At 38.3% G+C, this 25491-nt stretch overlaps 1 protein-coding gene across 23 annotated transcripts in view; it reads left to right on the top strand.

The window, feature by feature from the left end:
* Ptprd (protein tyrosine phosphatase, receptor type, D) overlaps nt 1–25491 on the top strand; it is a 2326896-nt gene that overhangs the window by 2236078 nt on the left and 65327 nt on the right. For all 23 annotated transcript variants that reach the window (NM_001427220.1, XM_087549038.1, XM_087549034.1 and 20 more), the window contains 1 exon segment: nt 17493–17616. In NM_001427220.1, coding sequence (NP_001414149.1) covers nt 17493–17616 — 124 coding nt within the window.

The raw sequence follows: 25491 nt of genomic DNA, 5'->3' as shown, positions 1-25491 counted from the left end.
ATCTCAGCATGTTGTCGGCCACATGGTGACCAGCTCCCTATAGGGCATATAGCAGATGATTAGCCAAAGTGTGTGTCTGGATCAATTTTGAACTAAACTTACAGTTCTCAAAAGAAAATCTCTTTCTTGTGGTCAAAATTGCTTTTACCATCAACAGGTGCACACAGAACAAAGAGTGTCTTGTGTAAAAAGAGTTGCTTTCTCAATCGACATCTCCACCTGATCTATCAGCAGCACAGCCTTATTTTCAGACCCTTTTCTCTCAGAAAATAGACTGTTATTATCTTTAGACTGCACAGGAGTGAATGCATTTTAATGCAAACCCTTTAGATTTAACTCAAAAGTGCCTACTGATTAAATTCCCAGTGAGGGCTTTACAGGGAGGATGGACCTGACACTTGGCAATCTGAGAAGATGCTTTCTTTGTCCATAGTTAAGAAACAACCTCACTAACCAAGAAGTAAAAGAAACAGAGAATCTCCTCCCAGCTGGCTGTCATTCTGCATCTTGTAAACAAATGTAGCAGGACACAAAGACACAGCAGGTCACCTGAAAAGCACTATCTGAAGTCTGAGTGTTGATCTGTGCTGTCTTTCATTCTTGCTGAACCCATGCAGATTCTAAGAACTCCAAATGCAGCCAGTTTACCAAGCTTCAGAGCTTTCTTCTATTTAGACTTTTCAAATTGTTTTTCCTAAACCCCCTTTTAAAAATGTATATGTCACTGTTTCCTTGGCAACATCAAACTCTGCATCTTGCAAGCACCTGTAGTTTATTTACCTCTGTGGGCCCTGCTGACCCCAGGAAAACCTTTCATACAATAGATATGGTTTGCAGACCTCGCTTGCTCTCATAAGTTCTTCTACTGATGGGCTTTGACCACTGCTGGATATTGTCTTGAGTGGTTTCTATTTGCTCTCATATGGAGCCCAAGGTTTTTACGAAGCAACTAATAATAATGGGTCTACAGTTCCCAAAGAAGCTTCAACATACAGCAAGAACTGGAAAAGATAGGCTTCTTAAGTTTTATTGTGGTGTTGAAATGAAGTTGGTATTTCACAGCCAGAGTGAACATTGGGAGAAGAAGTAGACCAGCTATTTAAATAACTTGTGCTATTTAACAAATTATTTACTACAGAACAACAAAGATCAAGATAATGAGTTTTGTTCTGGATGAGTCCATAGTCTCCTAAGAAAATGTAAAAATTAATAACTGTAAAGAAATTCTGGGACTTAGGCAAGTGACAAGATGCTTCCCAGAGACCCTGTACCTGGGAGAATCAAGGTTGTTGACTACAATTCTAAGATTCCAGAGAGAGATGCATACAGAGACATGGCGATAGGACAAAGCATGGCTCGCCCAGGAACTTTAGGCTGTGACATGGCTATAACTGCCATGGCACAGTGATGTTGCTGAGAGGAGCAAACTCTGGTAACATCCAGAGAGACCACTGTGGGAAGGTACACAGTGGGCACCGAGTAGCCCCAAAAGTATTTTCATGTCATGGAAACTGCTTGTCACTTCTGATCTAAAACAAGCTGTGGAAATTCCTGGAGATCTAATCAGTGCACCTGAGTGTCTGTCTTCCCAGAGAGCAGCTGTGTGGGAGAGTTTCAGAAATGCTGCAATGAGAAAAGTTGTAGTGAAGAAGCTGAGAGTTTGTGATCAAAATCGCAAGAATACCATTGCTTATCTAGTCTCAAATTTAAAGTAGTAGTGGAAGGGTTCTTTATCATTGTTTTGCTGTGTTTGGCTGAGGCTAAAGTGTGGTTGAGCACAGTATCATATTGGGGGAGTATATAGAACATTAGAGACAAGGAGTGAGCCTTGGCACATTGCAAGAGTTTACAGATTTTGTTTTGTCTTATTTTATAATCATCACAAAGGCAGCATTTGAAGTATTTGACTTTATGTAAAAAAAAAAACTCATATAGTCATCATCCCCACTTGTTTGGTGTTAAAGCACGCATTCACCAGAACAGCCTCAAGCCAGTGGCTTATGTAGACCTTCGGTGCTTAATTCATCTCCAGTTCCCTAGCCATCTATTTCTCTGATCTTGCCTATTTAAGAGTATTTTTAAAATTATCTTTTTCTTTTTAAATTATATAAGATTGATAATAATAATAATAATAATAATAATAATAATAATAATATCTGGCCTTTCTGCTGGTAAAGGTAGATAGTAGTCATGCTTGGCCATCTTAGTCACATCACTGTTACTAAGTCCAGTTAGAATATAAATCACAAACCACATGTTCTGTTGTCTGGATTATGCTGTAGCCATAATAAATCGTTGTTTCCGCTAGTATATTAAAGAAAACTTCATTCTGCCTATTTCTTTATGATGGTTTTATGTGAGCCTACTTCCCTTGGGTGATCTCATATCCAGATATTAAATTCTTTAGAAAAGGGGTCTCTCTCTCTCTCTCTCTCTCTCTCTCTCTCTCTCTCTCTCTCTCTCTCTCTCTTTTCTTTCTTATAGGCCTTTATTGCTACTTTAACATGTTCAAGGCCAGCCAGCCTAAACTGTGTAGATCCTATCTCCTTAAAACATCTTCCCCAAATTAGATGAAAGAATAAACAAGTCCACAATACCCATCCCACTCATCCTAACTCAACAACTTTTCAGTAGCCATAGGTAATAAGTATGAATGTCGATGAACCCAGCCCACTAGGAAAGCAGAGGAAGAAAGAAGATTGCTTAAGGGACTAGAATGTGTAGAGGCTAGAATGTTTGACTAAATAACTGGCCTATGCATCCTAAAGACATTTACCTGTCAACATACCTCCTCTCCACAAATGAGCACTCATAACCCAGCATCAATTATATAAGACCTAGAATCAAAGAATATCCTGTTTGCTATAAAACATGAAGTCATACAACTTAAATAACTTAAATAATAAACTTAAATAAACTTAAATAATAATATGTGACTCTTCCCCTTAAGCTTTTAAAAACATTTGTGTATGCAAAATCGCCCTTTATGTTTCGCTTCACACAAGAACCTCCCAGCTATTTGAAAAGATAAGAATTGATAAGAATTTTGGCATATTTTGATGGCAAACTATCTTTGTCTTTGCACTTTTATTTCTTAAGGGTTTGTGGTAGTAGATATGTTTGCTGTGACTCCAGTTTTTATTTCCATATAAATTTGTCAAGTGGTCTTTTCTTTGGCTGGAGAAAAGACAAAAACCTCAGTAGGAGGTGGTTTGGATGGGAAGTCTTTTGGTGTAACTTCCTGCGCCCTGAATTTAGTTTACATGGTTAGTACAACATAAGATTTGAAGTGGATGTTGCTGAGATCAGCTTGCCCTTTTCGTTTCCCATGGTGGAGTGCCCCTCCCTGTCGTAGGCTTTGTCTGCTCAGGGCTGTGTCTACCCAGAGAGCAGAACTGCAGCAGTGACTGAGGAAGTGTAATTAGTCTAGTTAATGAGCAGTGACATGCTGCCTCCCTTTGAATTCAGAGAAACTAGGGTGCTGTCTCTGGGAAGGTGGGAGTTTAACCCCCTCTCCAAGTAATTAATTGATGTCCTTGTCATCAGGAGAATAAAATTTTCAGCCTAATTGTTGGTAATGGTGGATGTTATTGTGCAAGTAGGGCATTGATTTTTTTGTTTCTTTCTTTTCTCTTCTTGCAGTATTGATCCTTGTCACAGCTCAGAAATTCTTCTATTACCTTATAAATAAACAAACAAACAAACAATTAATTAATTAATTAACCCTGCACACCAGAGGGCTTTATTGCAGGGGCATATAGATTCAAATCTGGAGTTGTGGTTGAGGATTCCTGGGATCGTTTAATCTAGTCTGTCTCTGCCATTTTGCTGGAAAGATAACTGTACAGCTGCTTTTAGTGATGATCCTGAGGTAACTTGGGCACTTTCATGTTTTATATTATATGACAGATGATGTTTTCTAAGTAAGCACTCAAGTTAAAAGAAAATATATCTGGGGGAAATACAGTGTATTGTAGTAGATCTTAAAGTTGTACTAACTTGTCTTGCCTTTATGAGAATCCAGATTGGAAACTGAATGGGGAATTTGGTGTTTCATCAAAAAAATCTGTTATAACATGTGATTTTTAATTTTTAACATATTTATTAAATGTATTTTATATGTATGAGTATGTATACTACGTGTATGAGTGCAAGTGACCACAGAGGTCAGAAGAAGGTACTACGTAAAGCATAGCAGGTGATTATGAGCCACAGTGTAGGTGCTAGAACTAAAACTAGATCCTCTGTAAGAATAAGTACTCTTACCTACTGATGCAGCCCTCTAGCCCCAAAATAGTTAATTTTTATTAGTAGAAAGAACACAAATCAAGGCAATTGTAAGCAAATATTGAATTTGTGTGATATGTTTTTAGATATTCCTGGTTTTTTCTTTTCTATTTCCTTTTTTAAATTTTTGAGACAGGGTATCACTGTGTACCCCAGGCTGCCCTTGAACCAATGGCTCTGTCAGCTGTTAGATAGGAAAATTATCTCTTGCTCATTCCAAAAACCTCACCATTAGCTTTCATAGACCAGCAAGCTCAGTAGCATTCTCCCTCCTGTTTTATCATTAAAATATTTGGATGAAAAAGAACACTGTTTCCCTAAGACTTCATCTGTCCTTGGTGTCATTTGCTCTCGAAAGAGTTACAGCCTTCTTGTGTTTGATCCATGATAATTGCCACAGCAACTACCTTCAATGCCACAGAGCAAGGATTCAAATTTTTGTTAGAAATAGACCAACTCTGAAATAAAGCTGCTCTCTTTTTTCACATATCCCACACACCAAAAAAGACCAATTTGAAAATTATTAGGTGTTTTGTAAATAATCGTAAGAGTGTTAGTGCCTGCTTTGTTAGAGGCCTTTGTGCTCTGAAAGCTTACAACAGTCCGCTGATCTCCGGTAGCCAGCATCGACTGGCTTCTTCATACGTGCCAGGAACTTTGCTAGACTCTGGAGTAGACGATAAATAAAGCACACAATCCTGCCCATGAACCCAGGGTCTAATGGCATTTTCATGTTTTTGTTTCCCTTTTCGTTTCTTTCAGTCAAACTTTAGCACTACAACAAGAACCATTAGATTTTGCTAGGTTTCAAATACAATGTAGCTATGAGCTTTGCTCTGATGTAATTAGACGTGGGCTTTGTTTATTATATTTCTTATATTCACTGGTGTGGGGTAGTGGGGATTTTTTCCCTGACATTCAGGAAGCTCACAGTTTCAGTGCTGTTAGAGTGGGAACAAAAGTCTCACAGCTGTAATTCAATGTCTGTATTTGCTAATTCCACAGACAGAAAAATAAGTTCTTCAGACTTCTATGCTTTTGGAGCCTTCTCAGAGAAATTCATTTTCTCCCCTCATGTTCTGTTACTTGAGCATATGTAAAATGAGATTAGGGACCAGCATTTGTTCTTTATTGTGTTTCCCTGCCAGAACTGCTTATGTTTCTGTAGGCTGTGGGAGCGGTTAAGAACCACAGCATTGTATACTACAATTTCAACCAAATTTCCCCAGCTGGATAAAATAGAGGGCTGCAGAGAGAAATGTAGAAACTTACAGTATCATACAGAACCTTTTATGTTCTTCCCACTCTCGAAATCACTGAGTACGGTGCTCTGCTTGTTTTTAATATCAATCTTAGAAAAGGGGGATCTTTCAGAGCATACACATTTTATTCATTTGTTTGCCCACATTGCTATTTATAAGAAAGGTTAGCTTCCTCGAATTTTGTTTGCTACCCTGCCGTATTTTCAAAATGCATCCTCAACTTAGACTTAGTCATATTCAGTACAGTAAAAGTAAACTGTGCCTCTCTAAATATGATTAAAAACATATGTATGAAATAAAGTGAGAGTTTTCACAGTGAAATTGCCATTTGCTTTTAGTTATTCAAATAATAATTGGAATTTTTATTTTGCAAAAGGAATCCATTTTACAATGACATTAAAAATGATTGAACTGACATATATAAATTTTCTGGGAAGTTTATGACTGTTCAGATATGTCTACCATTGGATCAGAAAAGAAATATTTTTACTCATTTAGCTTTTCTTGGCCTTGTTCAGTGTGTACAAATTTAAGAAACAAGTTTAGCCAATGAATGACTTTCAGAGGTAGTCATAATTGATGGTGAAAAACTGATGGCTGACAGAATGCATGGGAAGATATTTTGAAGCCTCTTCTAGTCCTTTGCTGTCAGACTGACAATATTTAACTATATTTTATGATTTAAAGAATGATAATCATATACGTTTATGGGTATTTTATGTTTAGTTTCCCTGGTGTAGCTATCTCATAGATGGCAGAGATGAATGGTAGGCTATATTTCTATGTAGGATTTTACCATGGAAGTGAAGGAATAAAGACTTATCAAGTGAAAAGATAAATTCTGTAGTGATGCATGCCAGTACTCTGGAGCCACGCTTGGAGAATGCTCGTCATTTTGAAGTCAACAACAAGGACTACAGTGTCACACACACACACACACACACACACACACACACAGAGAGAGAGAGAGACAGAGAGACAGAGAGACAGAGAGAGACAGAGAGAGAGACAGAGAGACAGAGACAGAGAAAGAGTTATAATAATAAATTTAAGCCACTGTAAGGAAGGAAAAACTAGGTTAAATTTAGATGAATAAATGCCACTGGGATGTACTGTAGTGTTGGATGTTAGAAACGTAAGTAAGTACTTGAAGTGGACTGAGAATGTGGGGTTGCTGCAAACCCTGAGAATGTGGGGTTGGTGCAAACCCTTCAAGAAAGAACAAATTTACAACAACAGAAATGATAGGAAAATTCTGTCTAGGCAAGAAGCGTTCCAGTGTGAAGTCAGAACTTCAAACCCCCACCGGCGACAGTGACAAACAACCAGGGGTTGACATCCAGGCTTATTCATCACACCTGATTATAACTCTCACACTTACTAGTGAGTGGGATGCACCATGAAGGGCACAGCATGGCCATCCCTGACTTTAAAGGATTTTAACTGAGTACAAGCAGTGTGATCCAATCAAACAAGGATGATTGAAAAGTGCATTCCCCTGAAGAACTTGGCAAGCCATTTCAGAGACAGCCCGGCTCCATGGTCACACACTTTTACCTGTGTTTAAATTCCCTGTGCTGTTCCTATGTCATCTTTGCATGCATAAATGTAACCATTGTGGGTGTTGTATACATTTACTCTTTTGTTTAATGTAGACTGCATTCCCTTGGTGGAAAGCTGTTTCACTGGAAGCGTGCACATTGAGCATGTAGAGATTTTCCCCCACAGTAGTGTACTGAACACCTATACATGGACCATGATGCAGGGTGACAACTACCATAATTTTTCTGTATTCAGATTCATTAAACTGCTTCTATGAAGCAACCCCGTTCTTTGTTAATGACAGATTTATTGAAGGCAAGCTTTCAGAAGGCTTGTACCAGAAATCCTATTAAAGTGCTATCCATTAAACCATTAAACTGGTCATTAAAGCTGTTAGTGCAGACTGTGACTCGTGAGTTATTGGTCTGAGCATTCTCAGTGGTTTCTGCCAATACCGTTCCATCCTATGCTCTATTATGTCTGTTCTCCCAGCTACTGTCCTTTGCTCAGAATTTCTCGTGTGTATGAGAGGCAAAGAGCATGAGGGATGCTCTGTTGTGTGGGTAGAAATGAGAGAATGAGACCATGTGTCTTTTTGTTCCTAATTACCCAAAGATTGTGCTTAAAAATCTCACGCTATCTTTCATTTGATTTAACTGAAAAAAAAACTTTACTAAAAATCTCACCATGTGGAAATCTGTACTTTTGCTTTTCATTACCATAGAATTTTGGGGGAATTAAATGATGTGGTATGGATATACCATTAGACAAAAACTAGAAGAGACATGTGGAGTTAATCTATTTTCCTTACTGTCCACAGTTTTGAAACACAAAATTAAGATTCTTGATAGCAATTTTATAATTTATATATCTGTTAGAGGGCCAAGGTTAAGAGCTAGACTTCAAAGCCAAACCTTGCAGTGTGACTCATGGAAACTGGCATCATATCCAAGTCTGCATTTAATTATCAGCAGGAGGAAGCAATATCTGTTTCATTGTTGTATGTATTTAGAAAGATTCGAGTATAATGATGACTCACCAGTCCTCAGCCTACAATTAGCAATTTTAACTTCTTTTGTGAGTTTGGAATGGTTGAGCTAGTCTTGTGCTGGCTTTTCAGTGCTCTTGATGGTAAATCCATACAGTATGCTTCCTCCGTGGACCATAAAGTGCAGGTGACAGCCTGCAATGGATTGTGCAGAACACCATCCCAAGTATTGACCTCCGAAATCTGCTTCTTCTCTCTCTAATGCAACCAAGGAAATCAAATGTGTGGTTTTGGAAAGCATTCTAAAAGTCGGATTTCTTCTCACTTTGGAAAGCAGTGGGATCCTTCAAATTAGAAACTAAAGAACACAGGTGTAACAAAGAGAAAATGCTTAAAAATAGATGAAATGCCCTGACCTGAGTGATAGATTATTGTCATTGTTAAGAAGTAATCAGGGGGAACTGCGTATGTGTCCACATATTTGTGCAGTTTGTTATCCATGTTATGCATGTACTATGTATGTTTAGCAAAAATACTGTTTAGCTACAACTTAAATCTGTAGTACCTGTCTACATCAGTAGATAAGTAGCAGTTTTATTGGCTTTATATTTGTCATACTGGTTTACTAGCCTCCTATTACATTAAGTTTATTCAGGATTTCTATTCACAAATAGAAATTATTCTGTGGTGACTCTACTGTACACTTGTCTATGTCAAAGACTTGTTTTTCAACTTCAAGATTGTAGGTAGAATAGAGTATATGCTGTATCTAAAGGCTTTTGAAAGAAATTGATGTATGTGCCTGGCTCAGTGTTTGAAAAAGATACATGGTAGGAAAATTATTAGTCAGATAGGCGAATAAGCCAGACCTTCAGACGAGGAAACAGTATTAGTGAGGCTGGTTTCCTTTACAGCTTGATTCTTCATCTTTTAAACATGAGAGTTGGATTCTGGGTATGTCACATTCCGTAGCCACATGATCCCAATAGCCTTCCGGAAACATGTGCATAGTCATCGTTCTCCTGACTCCGTCTTCTCTGTGACTATGATTTCGTTCTTTCTTATCAGCTCCTTAGTACTTATTTAGATATGGTGATGCATGCAGTTTTAAGAGGTATGTTAATATATGTTCTCACAAGTGCATCATATTTGAAAATATATAATTGAATTCTTTGAACAGTGAGTCAATAGAACAAGCCTGTGCTGCCATTTTTATTGCACTAAGAAAAAGATATTAAGACATAATTATATTTATCCTTAATGTGAAGATTATGAATACTAGAAAATATTACATTAGGTGCAAAAGAATAGATGATGACTAAATGAATTATAAGATCAGGAGATTAACCCTGGTCTTCGTCCCATAGGTAGACTTATATCCAGCTTTACTCACTATCAGATTCCTTCCACCCTCTAACCTTCCTCAAAAGAATAAAATATATTGCTGGCAGGATGACTCAATGGATAAAGGTTCTGGCTTCCAAGTCTGACAACCTGAGTTCAATCTCCAGGACTCACATAGTAGAAGAGGAGTTGTCCTTGGGCCTCTACACAAGCTCCATAGCATATGTGTTCCACATACATACACACATGTACATATACACAAAATAAATAAGTGTAAAAATTAAGGGAGGAAAAGTAGTAATGGAAGTAAGCTAAAATTCTGACTTTGGAAAACAGTATGTTTAGAAGTACTTTCTTACCATTCCTTTCTATGATGAAATGAATAGGTACATTGAGTAAGGGCGAATCCCTGAGTCAAGTCAGCCACCTTCTCTCCTTATGGCTTAAATATACCATTGTTCTACTCCAGTGTGAGGCAAGTAGAGATATGGGTTCTGGAGGAATGAAAACAATTTACTTTTCTGCTGCCCACTTATCTATAGCATTAGCTTGATAAGTTGACTCTCTATTTAACTAAGCAGGACATTTGTCTCCTTCTTGATAGAGGTACACAAACACAGGTTTGACCGTAACGCTATGACACTACCCAGATTAGGGTATAAAAAGACCTAGGCTCACTGGAACCTGCAGTGACTATGTAATGTAGTATCTGAAGTGAAGTATCTGAGAAGGAAAGATGGTCCCTTCAGTAATTTTATCAGGGATACAGATATAAACAGGGTATATAATCTAAGCTAAACTCAGTCTTTATTATAACCTAGTAGTGCATGTTTATTCTGATCAGAAACTGTCCATTCTCTCTGAGGCTCCCAACATTCTCACCTGCTATTCTTTCTTTATTCATTGTAAGATATAATTTTCAAATTTACTATGTAGGAAACATTGAATTACAACATTGGATAAATCACAAATGCAGTCACAATATTCTATTCCAGTTTTTCAAGTGTTAAAATGAAACATAGTCAATGCAATTTCAATAATGCACTTTTTTTTGTAAACAGCTTTTCAGTTTAGAAAGAAATTGGGCTAAAATTCTAGATTGTTAGGTTTTGTAAGCTCTTTTAGTTTGTTTATCACATGTAAGGGGAAAGAACGCACATGACAGTTTAGAGTGTGAACATTTTCTAACATATCCTCAAACCATGGAAAGGAGGAATAGTGTCCACCGTGTGGGAGTCTTTAATTTGAAGCCCACAGTGCTATGTCTTGTTCCTTTGCCTGCAAAAGGTAATCAGGCTAGCAGCCAGGAGTCAGTATGTGAGCTCTTCCCAAAGGCACCTCTTCCCAAAGGCTTCTTTCTCCACCTGATAGTTACAAAAAAACACATTTGGGATAAGTGTGAGTTCAAGAATATTTTAAGTGACATCTTGTAATTCTCTGTATTCTGCCCTGGACAAAGAGAGAGAGATCATTACATTTTTATTTTCTGATCCAGAAAACAAGATATTGATTAAACATTAATAAACTACTTATTTTTCAATTTTGAAGTTTATCTGTTTTATGAGAAAAGATAAATGATTTAACATAAAGCAAAATAGAATGAAATAAACTTCCTAATAAATGACAGGCAAGAACAGTACTGAAAGGCTAACTGTACATTTTGACTACAGGATGAAAAGTAAAATAAAATGAAACTTACTACATTGTATGAAGAATTAATACTGTTGATTAGGGTCCAGTAATGTCTTTTGTAAACCTCATTAGGGTTTGTATCTGCTAGTTTCCCTTAAAGTGTTGCATATTCCTTGCTTTAATGATAGGAGCCACAGTAATCATGAAATCAAGACATCCATGCATCATTGCCCTTCCCTTTGACATTCTACTAATGTTATGTTCTTTATGTATGGGCAGGTCTCCATTATCAAGTAGAAACAGAAAAGTAAGCAACACACGTGGGGACTTGTGCGCTGCGTGTTATCTCTGCCGAAGAGTTGATGAGTCCCAAATGATAGAGTTGGACATTTTACTGCATAATAAATAGAGGGGCAGAAATGGATTGCCTTGTAGCAATAACAGAGCAACTGCCTACCTTTTATAATTCCAAGTGAAAGTAGAAACAATTGCCTTGAAGGGAAAAGAAATACTGCAAGCTTGCTAAGACTGGGCAGACAAGGGTTGTTCTGACCCCAGTCGCTGGATGCATGTAGGAGAGAGGAAATGTGCTACTTTTCAGTGAAGACTTAAAACACATGCTTTACCCTTCATCCGTGAGGGCTGATACAGAATCATCGATATTAGCAAAGAGTACACAGCCTGTTTGTTTAGTACCCAAACCCTGGCACCTTCAGGAAAGGGAAGATACCTGGATGAATTACTTTAATGATGCACATAGATTATATTTAATAGATAGTTATTTTTCTCTAATCAGAACACAACTGTCAATCCACCATGTTCCTGAGAATGCATGCCCCATTTTATTTAATAGATATTTTCACCTTTAAGTTGTCTGCTGATAAGGTAGCTTTTTTTTATGGACCTTTATTGTCACCTCTTATCAATTCAGTCTACTCTATCTCTTCACTCAGAAAAGATTAAGTCATTTCTAACAGAATTTTCATGCCTGAAAGCTCTGTGCAAGTCATTTAAGTTTTTTTTCTCATTGCCATATGGTATAAAAGATACTGGTGTGTAAAATGTGTTTGTGAAATTCTTCTCCTTTAGCAATTATGAACATACTACATTTCTCCACCCCCTGGAACTTGTCAGTTAGACCAGGTTGGCTTCCAATAGGCTAGGATTACAGTTGGGCCACCACACCAAGCTGTCTACCCTGTTGTTACCAGTCATTTATCTCATGTAGGAGATGAATAGCTAACAATCTAAGTAACCTGGTTAAAACAAATCCCTGAATTCATCCCTCTAAAACATAGGCTTTGGGGATAAAAGTGGTTTTCTTCTGCTTTTGGCCACATTCAGGAACACGTTGGTCAACAACTCTGGAATATTTGGTTTCTAGATCTTACTGTTGTATTTCTTCTCAAACTCTTACTTGAGGAGATCTCACAAAAACAACTTCTTTCATAGTCATGAAGTAAAAGTTGGCCCTCACTCACATTGTGTTGCCCTGTAAAGACGCAGACTGTTCAGGGCTTTGCTGCTGTCTTCATTTTACCAGTGCCAGGCCTGTTAAGATCATTTAAATGTACTTCTAGGAGGGGATTCAAGGAAACTGGTGATGTATCCATACTGCGGTGACAGAGTATAGGCGAAGGTATTAACCAGAAAGTCACCTCATTTACCTCCTATTATCCTTAGTTATCCTTTCTACTTCCTCTCCATATCGGAATGCTATTTATATATGAAGTTTTGCATGTGCTACAAACTGTGGTCTAAATTTCAAATCTTAACCATTGCACAATATAAATCCTTGATTCAGTGCTTTTACCTAAAGGCAAATTTCTGTTGGAAGAAATATCTGCCTGAATGAAACACACTTTCACATTTGACAAGTGTGATACATTTCTAAATGTATTAATGAATTGTATTCACCTCTTCTACTGTTCAAGGGAGAGTGCTTGTGTGTCCGTGGATTAACATTGTTAATCTCGCAAAATCCTGTTTCAATTCTTCCCCATCTAATGGTAGCCTAGATTCAGAGATGCTGTTTGTTACAAGGAAAGACTCAACAGGAGCTAATAACTGATTGGATAAGGGGAGCGGAGGGAAAACGAGGGCATAGACCTGACATATGGGTGAAGGAAATATGAAAGGGAACAAAGAGGACCCAGCCGCATGTCCTCCTGCAGCTAACCAGAGCTGAGAAATGGCCGCCTTCCCTCTGTCCCTCAGACATTGCTGTCACTTTCCAGTTCATCTCACATCTGGCTTGTGAAGGATTGTTAGCTTCAACTAAATTCACAGTTTTCTCTTGGAAGGATGGTCTCGGGGCAGTTACAACCACGTACTAAGTATGGAAAATAGTGGCCTTACCAACTCTATAAGCATGTATTTTGTTCACACACATATTGACTTCAATTTGCCATTTTCAAACAGTGGATGGGAGAAAATATAAATACAAATAAATTTTAAAAAAAGAAACCAGTCTCTGCAGAAATTCACAGTCAGCTCCAGGCTGTTTTTTTAACCTTGAAAGGGATTTGAGTGCCTGTGGGTGAGCTGCACTGCTATGGAAGAACCAGAACAACTCTGTGGAAAGCTAGAACTTCTCCTGATGTGAGGTCATTGGAAGTTCAGGCTAATTTAAATTAAAAAAAAAAAAAGATGGTCTACCCCATAGTTTGGTTAGTAATATAGTTGGTCTAGTCCTTCTCTATAATTAAATCTTTATTATTTGTTTTGCAAACATACAAAAAAGGAAAAAAACAGGATGAGTCTGTTTTTGTGGTAGTCCTTTGATGAGTTTCTAAAGGAATATTTTGAGGTTTTGAGGCTTTGTTCCCCTCCTTGGATAATGTGCAGGATGAAGTGAAACACTGAGTACTTATGATTATGGATTGTGCGGTGTTTTGAAACTGGGAATTCTATTTTTCTTTTTGGCCCAAAGGTTGGGTTTTAAGAAACCATTCAGGAATGTGGCTTTAAAGTGATGGCCTTAGCACTATGAGAAAGGGTCGCGCCTGGGGAGTGCCACTCAGGGACTATAATATGTCCTGCAAATATCTGAGAATTCTGTCCTGGACTTAGAATCACAAACAGAGTTCAGCAGTTCTTAGAGTTTTGATTCCAGCTTTTCTTACATTCTATCTACTCCAGGACCGAGGGGTGGATTGAAACCATCAAGTAAACTTTGGCTTAGCTAGAGAGGAAAGGATGGTAAACTTGACTTTTCTACCTAGTTGCTATTTGACTGTAAAGGAATCATCTAACTTCAGTGCACTTCAGAGAGAACCTCAAAAATATGATATGCATGCCTAGGTTTTTTGTAAAATGAAACGAGTTAACGCAGAAAATATCACCTCTGTTTTATAGATACACTTACATTCTCATTGTGGCTTTTTAATGAAAATACAGTTCATAATTAGAACTTCATCTGTTATATGCAGTATGTTTTTTCACTTACTTATTTTAAGACAAAGTCCAAGTTGAGGAAAAAACAATTTTAGAACTTTAAGACCAACTATTTGATATTAGCACATGTCTAACTGAGACTTTGCCTGTCTTTGAATTACCCACAAAGATTTCCTTGCATCTAGTACCACCCATCCTAGCAACTGAGTTGAAAGTCTGTTAGCCTTAATATGACTTTCTTGGAAGTTATTGTGAGGAGTAGCAGTCTAGATTGGGATGTAAAGCCCTTCGTCATCTTGGTCAAGTTGTTACTATCTGGGTTTTGGGGTGAAGGGTCTATTGTTTGGCTGGAGAAATTAATTATAACTACAATCAAGCATTCTTATTTATGAATTCTGTGGAAATGTAGCATATGGATTTTGTAGAGTTTATGAAATATGAAAACCCATCCATCAACTTTTTGGTTTGAATGAAGCTACTCATTGTATTTCCGCCTTTCAAAATTCTGCAGAGACCCAGCCTGGACTCTAGCTGAGGAAGGTGGGAGGGAGCTGTAAAAAGGCATCAGCATTACAAAGAAGGTTGACAGAGGTAGACAATGAAGGGAGATTTTGAACAGAAAAGAACACACAAGCAGTGGGCTCTAAGGGGAAAAAAAATAGCTGAGCCCAATCCCAGATGTAAGGGTGCTAATACCACATTATCCAATGACCTCATCTTAATTTCTAATAGGAAGCTGCATGATCGGGGTGAAGCAGCTAGATATATGAGGTTGAAATGGAAGCCACCTTCCCTATCAGCCAGCATCTAGGCTGCTCTTTGCCCGCCTCAGCCATGACTTTCACCTTTAAGAGACTGCAACAAGAGAGACCTAAGGTCGTAGAAGCAAAGCTCTCACATCATCCCCAACACCAAGAAAGGGAAAAAACCAAATGGCTTTGGGAATTAGAGCTTCACTCATTTATGATCCCTGCCTTTCTAGCCTGGATAAAGGGAAGGTGATTTTCAAAGCACTCTTTTTCGGCTTTCTTTCTTTCTTTTTCATCCTTTAAGGATAAAAGATGTTAGTTTACCTTGCCAACTCTAGGTACTTATTCTTTCCCGAGTTTACTGCTCTCAGCATTCTGACAAGCTCCAAAAATAATGACCTGTGCCATGTGTTGTTAAATGTTCAGTCAGACAGATAGATACAGATGGATGAGTGCTATGCTGCACAAAGGCAAGTCAGCATTATTTAATCAATGTTTGTTTGATCCGTGTAAAACAAGTATAAATGTAAGCTGCGTCCCATCTGTCCTATCATCCATGTGAAGCCAACCTCATTTTTAAAACTTGATTTCTTATGTAATTGTCCCAGAATGACACAGGATGATAAGTTGGGAGGGGAAGGATGGCTGTGCTTAGATGTCCCCCGTCTTGAGCTCCTTCGTTTTGCAGTGGCATTCTGGACAGTTAGGCAGCCTTGTGCTACAGTAACTACCAACTGGTAGTTAACAGTGAGTGAGCTTTTGCTTCCCTGGCCTAGCATTGAACACAAATGTCTCAGTTGCTCGCACAGGTTTACTAGGTTACTGAGTGGCAGTTAGCACACTGCCTGTCAGTGGTCAGTTTTACTAAATCAGTCTTTCCTTCTATTTTGTCATCTGGGAAGAAAGGGTCAGAGAGAGAGAGAGAGAGAGAGAGAGAGACAGAGAGACAGAGAGACAGAGAGACAGAGAGAGAGACAGACAGACAGAGAGAGAGACAGACACAGAGAGAGAGACAGAGAGAGAGAGAGACAGAGAGAGAGAGACAGACAGACAGAGAGAGAGACAGAGAGAGACAGACAGACAGAGAGAGACAGACAGAGAGAGAGACAGACAGACAGAGAGAGAGACAGACAGAGAGAGAGACAGACAGACAGAGAGAGAGACAGACAGAGAGAGACAGAGAGAAACAGAGAGAGAGAGAGAGAGAGCGCACTGTTGCAAGCTGTCTCCTAATGGTTAAGAAAATTGCTTTGGATTGGTTCTAAAGCATAATGACCTGGGATCCATTGCAGTCCTCCTGTTAGCTCCTTGTTTTCTTCTCACAGAATATAGTTCTCTGTGCGACATACAGCTTGTTCTTCCGTTATCAGGTTTTCTTCTAAAACTCTTTAGTTAAGCAATTAAGCCTGGATGTAATTTTGAAATCATAGTTGAACTATCTACAAAATTCATTTTATATTCACACAGTATATACTGCAGGTTGCATTTGCTTGAACTAAGACATTACGAAAATCTGTTGAACATAAGAAAATAATAAAAATAAAAAAATCCTAAGGGATAAATGAAGCCAAACACAGTGAGCATGATGATACATGGAAACAATATGATAAAGAGAAAAACAATTTAATCTTTCAGTAACGTCGCAAGTTATTTTTGTCACTAGGTTGATGATCACTGGCTTCCCTTCCTCACAGTCAATGTTTAGATTGTACACATTGCCCTGACATTGGCTATGGTTTGTTATAGGAAACAGATAAAATCGTAAGTGTCCTTATGGGAGCACATAGGTAGAAATGGCAGCATATAGGTAGAGAATCAAAGATTGAGCATGCGTGCAGCAAGCTGGGAAAAGGCCAGTCAGCTGAAAGTGTGTGCACAGGTCCAGTTAGGAAAGACTAGGAAGGGGTAAGGACTCCAGGCAAATTATGTTCACAGCACCGGAAGGTTTGTTCACAGCACTGGAAGAAATATTGACCTAAAATAACTTGTAAACTCCAGCAGCAGAGAAAGAAATGGAAAAGTAAGATAGTGCCATGCTGCTCCAATACTAACAGAACTTACATATTGATGCCTTTCATTTATGTCAATCAATGTTAGTGATTATTAATCACTGTCATAATATTGGCCTGTGTGTACGGTGCAGGTTATATGTTAGGTTTCACAGCTAAAATCATCTTTATGGAGTGTGGCTTTGGAATTTCTTTTTAAATCATGTTTATTCCTGTGATAAATCCCTTGACATTATACTTTTTAGTATTGACTTTGTACTGGTTTCCTTGTTTTTTTTAATAGTCAATTGACCCTGGCCAGCAGTTCACATGGGAACACTCAAACTTGGAGGTAAACAAACCAAAGAACAGATATGCAAATGTCATTGCATACGATCACTCCCGGGTTCTCTTATCAGCAATAGAAGGTAAGAAAATGCATATATTATTCAAATTGTTGTTTTCTGGGTTTACGTATTTGCATGTGAATGTAGCATTGTCTGGACTGCCAGCCATCTATGAAAACATTTACCTACAACCCAGGCCCAGTGTACTGGCATCTTCACTTTTTTACATAAATGAATCGCTCACAGGGCAGGTTGTCACTGCTGCAATCCCAGAAGCTTCCCTCTATGAAGATTTGATTATTTAACTGATGTTTTTATGTGGGGAGAAATGCTTAGCTTACCTATGACTGTAGTTATGAGCAAACTGGTGATTTTTCCGTGTCCTATACACTAGTTACATATTTAAAAAGTAAGGAAGGGGGTGTCTATAAATCAATTTAGATATGCTCACTGAGACAGGGTAAACGTAGGAGTCAGTATTGTGCCGGTTAACAGAAACTAAGCACCTTGGAAATGTGCAGGCTATCGAATCCGTGAACTGCTTTTTAATCTTCCTTTCTCACAGTCAGGAGTGAATTCCAGAGGGGTTGATGGATGAAGAAGGTTGAAGAAGGTTGCTCCTTAGCATCCCCAGGAGGGTAGTGTCTGCTTCCCTCCTCTCAATAATCAATCCGTGTATGTACCAGTCTAAAAACATTCAGGAGTTCATTCCTGACAATCAGAACTTCAGTAGTCCTTTAGTCTATAGAATAACACTGGATTGATGGGCCTTAGAACATTTTTTTCATGCTACCTATTTCTTTCACATGTCATAACAGGCAACCTCAGCCTCCACTTGCCTGTCCCATACAACATTTGTTAGCGGTGCCACTCAAAGGTTCTCTGTTTAATCTCTTGCAGTTGCTTTAGAAATCATTGAATAGTACTGGCTTCTGATTAATCCTTTCAGGAATTTGCAGTGCAAACAGTCACATTTATCTACAGTGGTTCAAATCCTTTTTTCTTTTTCTTTTTTCATTTTCTGCTTTTAAAAAATCTATGGTAGTTCTCACCTTATCTATAGCTCTAAGCTTGAAAGCTCTCTTGGGGCCAGACAGTTGGTTTAGCAGGCAAATCCCTGTACCAATGACCTGAGTTCAATCCCAGGATTCACACAGTAGGAAGACACAAGTTGACTTCTGACTTCCAAATCAACACTATAGAATATGCTTGCATAGGCACACACATGAATAAAATAGGAACTGAAATTGGTAAAGTGCTCTTGGTGAACATAAAAATCAACAATACATTAATTTCTACACTTGGAAGTAAAATATATCTTTCCATCCTTTGACTAAGCTGATAACTGCAGCTGGTTTGGCTCAAGTTGGCCTTATGTTGGTATTGCTGAACCATAAAATTCCATCACCTAAGTTTTGATTTTGGAAAGTATGGTAATGTCTCTTACCAGTGACCAAATACAGTCATGTTCAAATGTCAACTGTCTTCCATCCTGAAAACATTAATTAACTATCACGTATCCGTATCGCCTCTGCCAGTGGAGGCAGGATTAGACCACATTGTTGACTACTTCTTGCTGAGTCTTGTTCAGAAATTCAAGCTGACATTTGTGCACAGCTGAATGTAGGCTCCACATTTTAGCTCTGCAAGTCCATTTTAAATGAAAACGAAGCAAATAGTTTCTTATCTATAAAGTCATCAGAGTAAATTAGGAGCAGGACTGAATCAGAAATAAGTCTTTCTTTAATTAGCCAAGTAATATGGAGATAGATAGATAGATAGATAGATAGATAGATAGATAGAAAGAAAGAAAGAAAGAAAGAAAGAAAGAAAGAAAGAAAGAAAGAACAGGACCCTGTAGAGAGCCTCCTGTCAGCTTTTTCTGTCTTTAGTAGCATTTCCATGTATTTTTGCCACATTGCCATAGTTTTCCTTAACTTATTATTTTTTACATTTTAACAAGAAAGGGTGTCAAGATGGGTTGGGGTGGAGCTCTTGTGCATTTATTATGACAGAAAATTCTGCCCATTTTATTCTTAGGCCATTTTTACAGTTTAGAAGCAAAGGTGTTTGACTCAGACTAAAACCTGCCTTTTTATAACTCTATGCCCACAGATACACCCTAAATCTAGATCTGACCTAGAAACCAAAGTCTCTCCATGTTCTATTATGCAAAAGGTTAGAAGAATTTAATTGAAATCTGTGGGCTAGAGAGCTTAAATCTGGATTACGACCATGAACAGCATTTTATAATAGACCAAGCCCTCCTAACCTGGAATAACTCCAGGTGACAAGTCATTCAATCTGTGTCAGTCTGAGACTGGAGAATGCTGTGCACAGAAACTGCCTAGTCAGCCACTAACTGAGTGGCATGCAGCTTGGATAGCCCTGGGTCAGATGAAAATGGGAACTGACATTAGCCCTGTTTATAAAAGCTAGTGTGTCCTACCCCTGTTTCCTAACTGTAGTGATGGTGGGTGAGGGGTTTGTTCAGGATAGATTTGCAATCCTTTTCCTTGTACGGTTAGCTACTTTTTTTCATATTACTTTGCAGAATATCTGACAGACATTAGAGAAGAAAAAGAAATCGACATGGTGACTTACACTGTCTTTATCTTGTTTAATAGTGTGATCATTTACCCTCATCCCATGGATAATATGAAAAGAATGAAAGCTGAAATTCTAGATAGCTGCAGCCTGCTTCCTAAGCTACTTGGAAGCAGTGATATTCCTAATGGTTTGAGATCATTCGTTAACTTGGAGGAAACCCAGAACAAATCCAGAGAGTTAAACTGCAGATGGTTGTCAATTGTTGCACATCTGGCCAAAGTTAGGTAGAGAAACACCGGTGAATTTTTGACAAGTCAAGTGCCACTTTGATAACCTCCACTTAAGCAGTTCTAATGAGAAAATTGTGGTTCCCGAACAAAAGATGTAACAGCAGCTAGTTTAATGATTTAAGTTAGATATTCTCAAATATGACCAAATTGAAGCTTATTCTTAAATGCACATGCACACAATATAAAATAATCTGTTAACTCTTATACGGTGTGTAAAATGTCCCAAAGCTATACTTCCTTTAATGTAAAGAGAGCACACAATAGAGAGTCAGAAACCTGACTTTGAGGCATTAGTTGTCCCTGTATCTGGGTAACCTTGACCCCTCTGAGATCAGTTTTCTCAATTACAGCCTCTCTTTCCTGGCTTCTGAGATCTAGATAGTTCTTCAGAGCAGTCGTTATGTTTGCTCTACCTTACCTAATGAAATGCTATCATCAGGATGTCCCTTGATATTTAGTAGTTGACACTAGTTAGGGGAGCTGCAGTGTGGACAGAGGGTAGCCCCTGTGCCCTAGGGAGCCCAGCTCTTCTTGTTCCTCCAGCCACTTCAGATCACCAACAGCACTTTCCCATGCAGGAAGTATGACTCCAAACACCTGGTTTTAGCTTTTTGCCCCCCAAATTCTCTTTATCATTTGACCCTAGGTTTAGAGCTAATTTAACCGTTGTATGCTGTAAGTTCATTTTCTAGGTTATGCTCTAACTAACCTAAAACCATGACTCAGCATCCGAAATTCTTACTGCACCAAAGGCTGTGTGTCTGCCACAAACCGTGTAGAAGTACAGTCTTCGCCGTCAGTATCTGACTGATTCTGTGGGGCAGTCTCTCCCTAGATGCAGATATAGGGGTTTCGTGGATTTTTTTAAAAATAAAATCAGTATATGGCAAGTTTTTATCACAATGTTTTATAATTTACAAGAATTAATCTTTACTGTCTTAGGTAAACCAAGTTTCTATTCTGAAACATAAGTCATCTTCACTAGCATCAGTACTAACTTTTCATAGAACAATTATAATTATCATTTAAGAGCCATATTGGCAAAGACTTCTTAAAAAGCTTCATCCAAGCCTAAATATATAACAGTATTAAAATACTACTTTTCAGCGCAATAACCAAAACAAGAAATTAGAGAGGGCCTGATTAGCTGCATATTTATTATATGTTAGTAACTACGCCATTGATTTTACCTTTATTATGTATACTGTTCATCTGAATTTACATATGGTAAAAAGGAAACATTAGTAATGTAAATGTTGGACTAGGGGCCACTCAGTGAGTAATATGCTAGTCACACAAACATGAGGATTTGAGTGTTAATCTCTAGATCTGATATAAGATCAGGTTTCCCAGTTCATGTCTGTATCTGAGTTCCCATGGCAAGACAGGAGGTAGAGATAGGAAATTCCCAGGAAATTCGAGTAGGCTGGCATATGCAGTGTACTAGCGAACAAGAACCCCTTTCCCAACAAGGAAGAAGGTGAAGACTAAGACCTGTGGTTGTCGTTTACTTCACACGTGTAGACAGGGACACATACATGCCTGCCATTTCACACATAGGCAAGCACATCACACTCACAGTCATAACAGCATACCATACACAAGAGGTACACTTCTTATGAGGAGAGGGCTCTTTTTACTGTGAAAAGTAAGATGTGTCAAAGCCAAAAATGCTAACGTCATGTCAGACAAACTTGAAGGTACCCTTACCCCATCGTCCCATGTTGTGTCACGCTACTTTTGTGGTCGTGGTGGTTGTATCTGTTCCCACAGGGTCTTATTTAAAAACAGTTTGGTTTTGGCTGAAATGACTGTTGAGGAATTTTGAAACATTTCAGAAGAAACCTGAGAGCTGGAGGTTTTCAGTTTTCTTTCTTAAACTCCAGGCAAAATGAATTTTTCTGAACAGCAAACAGCACATGGATATAGATTTAGCAGTTTGCTCAAGATAGAATGGGAAGAGTTCTGAAGAAAGGCATGAGCTTGAAACGTACAGCCCAGTTTAGAAAGCTACACGACCTTGTCATGGCACATCAACAGGGAGTGTTTGGGAAAACAGGAGCAAATTTGATGCCCAAATTAAGTCCACGTAAAACAAAAAATACACGCACACTGTATTCCTATACCCATTTTGGGGGAGTTCCTGGCCACCAAGTCCTTGCAAGTTCATTTACACACTTAGCAATCCTGACTTAGTTGGTTGGGCTTTGTTTCTTCATCAAGCAAGGGCTTTTGTATGGTTCTTCTGTCATCTCTAAGATTCTGAAATTCATTCTAAATTCTACTCAGTAGGCAAATAAATACTAAATCTTAGACATTCCTGTATTGGCTCCTTCTGAAACATAGAAAGTTTCAAGCAAGAGGGTGTGTGCAAAACAATCTGTCATATGTATGGCCATTTCACCAAAGCAGATCAAAGAGGTTTCATCAATGTCATATTCACAAACATTCTTCAGCACTAGAGCTTATGAAACTTCTTTTTTAATGATTAGTAAAAGATAAACCTTTATGTTAATGCTTCTGTTAAGCTACAATAACTTACCACAACTAGGTGATATATAACACTAGATGTGCATTTCTGCAATCTGTGGAGTCCAAAATAAATTGTTTAATGTCATTTGTTTAATATCAGCTGATGATCTGGGTCTTCACCTTCCAAAGCAGTGTCTTTCACTATTTCTTCTGGGTTGGAGGGATGCTTCCTCAGTAGTGGGAGTGTTGGAAACAGACTAGTAAACCCAATCATCAAACTCTTTTACAAAGCCCCCAATCCCTTGAGGACTGTCTAGTGATTTCATCACTTCCTGAAGGCCTCACTCATCAATATCAGGTTGATTTGTATGCTTCAGTATGTAACTTTGTGGGGATTGCCATTCAGATCATAGCGATTTATTTTAATTTTCTTATGGGAGGAGCATATATTTAAAGTTTTAAAGCAAATATTTATGTTCATTCTCTTTCATGAGTACTATCTCTAATTAGCCTACATATGCATCTCAAAACATCCCGGACTCTTCTTGGTTCTTGAAAGGTCATTCAAGGGGTTACTGTACCTTGGTTTTATTGCCCATATAGTTATTCTGTTACCCATACCTACTTCCTAGAATCCATAGAAAGAATAACTAAATTAATGCAGTTCCGACCCTTATAGTGTCCAGCATCAATAAAATGCCCAATAAACACTCGACACTACTATCATTACTGCTATGAGTTTTATACTATTGTATACAAGTTCTTTTTCACTCAGAATTTTTTATATGATCTATGGAAAAGTTAACAATATCCAAATGAGAAAGCTGCATGTATTTAGAGTAGTTTATAAAGAAAGAGAAAATATTAGCTCTTGATTAATGGAAACCAGACATGTAATAAAATTACAAATTTCAAGAAGGGGAAAAATGTTTCCTTTAAGTGGAAATACGGAATATATCATCTGGTGTTAAATTTGCATAATAAGAGCAGTTAAAATCCTAGTATAAATAATACGGGTGACAGATGATGTGACAACAATGTGATTATTTGTGAGATGGGAACCTAACAGCTTTAAAATGAATGAGCCGCTCACAGAGTCAGCCCTGCTGAGATAAATCTAACTAAGAGCCGCTGATGAAAACCAGAAACCCAAGGAAGTTTTCAGTAACAGCGATTTTTCCGCTCGCCCATGAGATAGGTACATTGTTTCAAACCTCGTGAGTCCTCACTTCTGTAGGTACTCCTGTACCAACTCACTAAACACTACTGCCCACACACATGCCAACCTCTTAGCATGCCCCCATTGTGAAATAGCTTCTGTGTTTTCAGGCCTTATATAGAACACTGATACCTATTCAATAAGTAAAAACATGCCAATATTTTCATTCCATATATTTTTAGTTTTTCATATATGTTACCTTTATTATATTCTTCGCCTCCCAAAGGCCATCTAGTTCCTCCCCATCATCCTCCCCACTAATCTATATGTTGTTCCTCTGTTCTCCCCACCAAAAACAAAACAAGAATAAAAAGAAAAAGGTTAGGCATGGTCTCATGTTTGGCCATAGAGGAATGGAAATGGACAAGGAGAAGTGGCTAAAGTGAGCAGCCTGAGGAAGAGAGGAAGGACAGGCCTTGGTAGCCTACCTGGTTCCTAGTCATGTGTGGCAGCAGCTGTGGGTCCCTAGCAAAGAGCAGTTCTTCAGGTTTGCTGGAGGCTCAAGTGAATGAAGATTGTCTAGGAGCAATGACAGACAGAAGGCTTGCATATGTTCTTTCTCTTACTACCTTGCCTTGCCTTTTCTCTTTTTTTACTCTAGGGAATAATCTGTGAGTCCCTTGTGTAAGGACTACTTAGTGCTTAAATTCTATTGAAAAGACAGTAGGCGCTGGTGGAGAGATGGCTCCATGATTAAGAGTCTGACCTGCTCTTGCAGGGGACTTGAGTTTGGTTCCTAGCACCCATTTGGATGGGCTCACAACTGTCTGCCTATAACTCTAGATCCAGGGAATCTGAGACCCCTGATTTCATACGGTACTTGTGTGCAGATAAGCGAATTAAATTAAAACAGAACACATTTTATTAGACTGCGTACCTCATTTTTCTAGAAACCCATTTTCGTTAGTTCCATCCAATTATTGTTGAGTTGAGCTCATTTTTCTTACAATGCCCACAACATCAATCATTGATGGAGGCAGACAGCACAGTTCCTGTAGCACTTCCAGGCTTTCGGTTTTCATGTTAATTATGTACAAAAGTGACACAGTGTAATCCTTTATAAATTTATTTTTTAAATACATAAAACTATTTTTTTTGAAGAGCAGTAAAGAAACATAGCTTAATTTGTCCCAAGGAGCAAGCAAGATGGGATTTTCAGCCTTAGAAACCTGGGCCAATTTCCCAATTTCTGGCTTATTAAAATCAATCTAATTACAGCTGTTTGGATGGCATTTTCCCTGGATAGGCTGAGCAGCTAGTGAAAAGATGTGTGATTTCCCAACTCCTCTTTTTACTGTTAACCCAGAGAAGAAAAGATGTATTTTTTTAAGTGATGATTGCTAGTGATATTGGCTTGCTTTGTTTAGCTCTGTACTCCGAGTAAGCCAATCAAATCATGAGTTAAAAAAGCCCTGGAAATGAGTT

Source organism: Rattus norvegicus, chromosome 5 (assembly GCF_021556685.1).
Source record: "Rattus norvegicus strain SHRSP/BbbUtx chromosome 5, alternate assembly SHRSP_T2T, whole genome shotgun sequence".
Classification (NCBI taxonomy): domain Eukaryota; kingdom Metazoa; phylum Chordata; class Mammalia; order Rodentia; family Muridae; genus Rattus; species Rattus norvegicus.
This window is presented reverse-complemented; position numbering and strand designations above follow the sequence as displayed.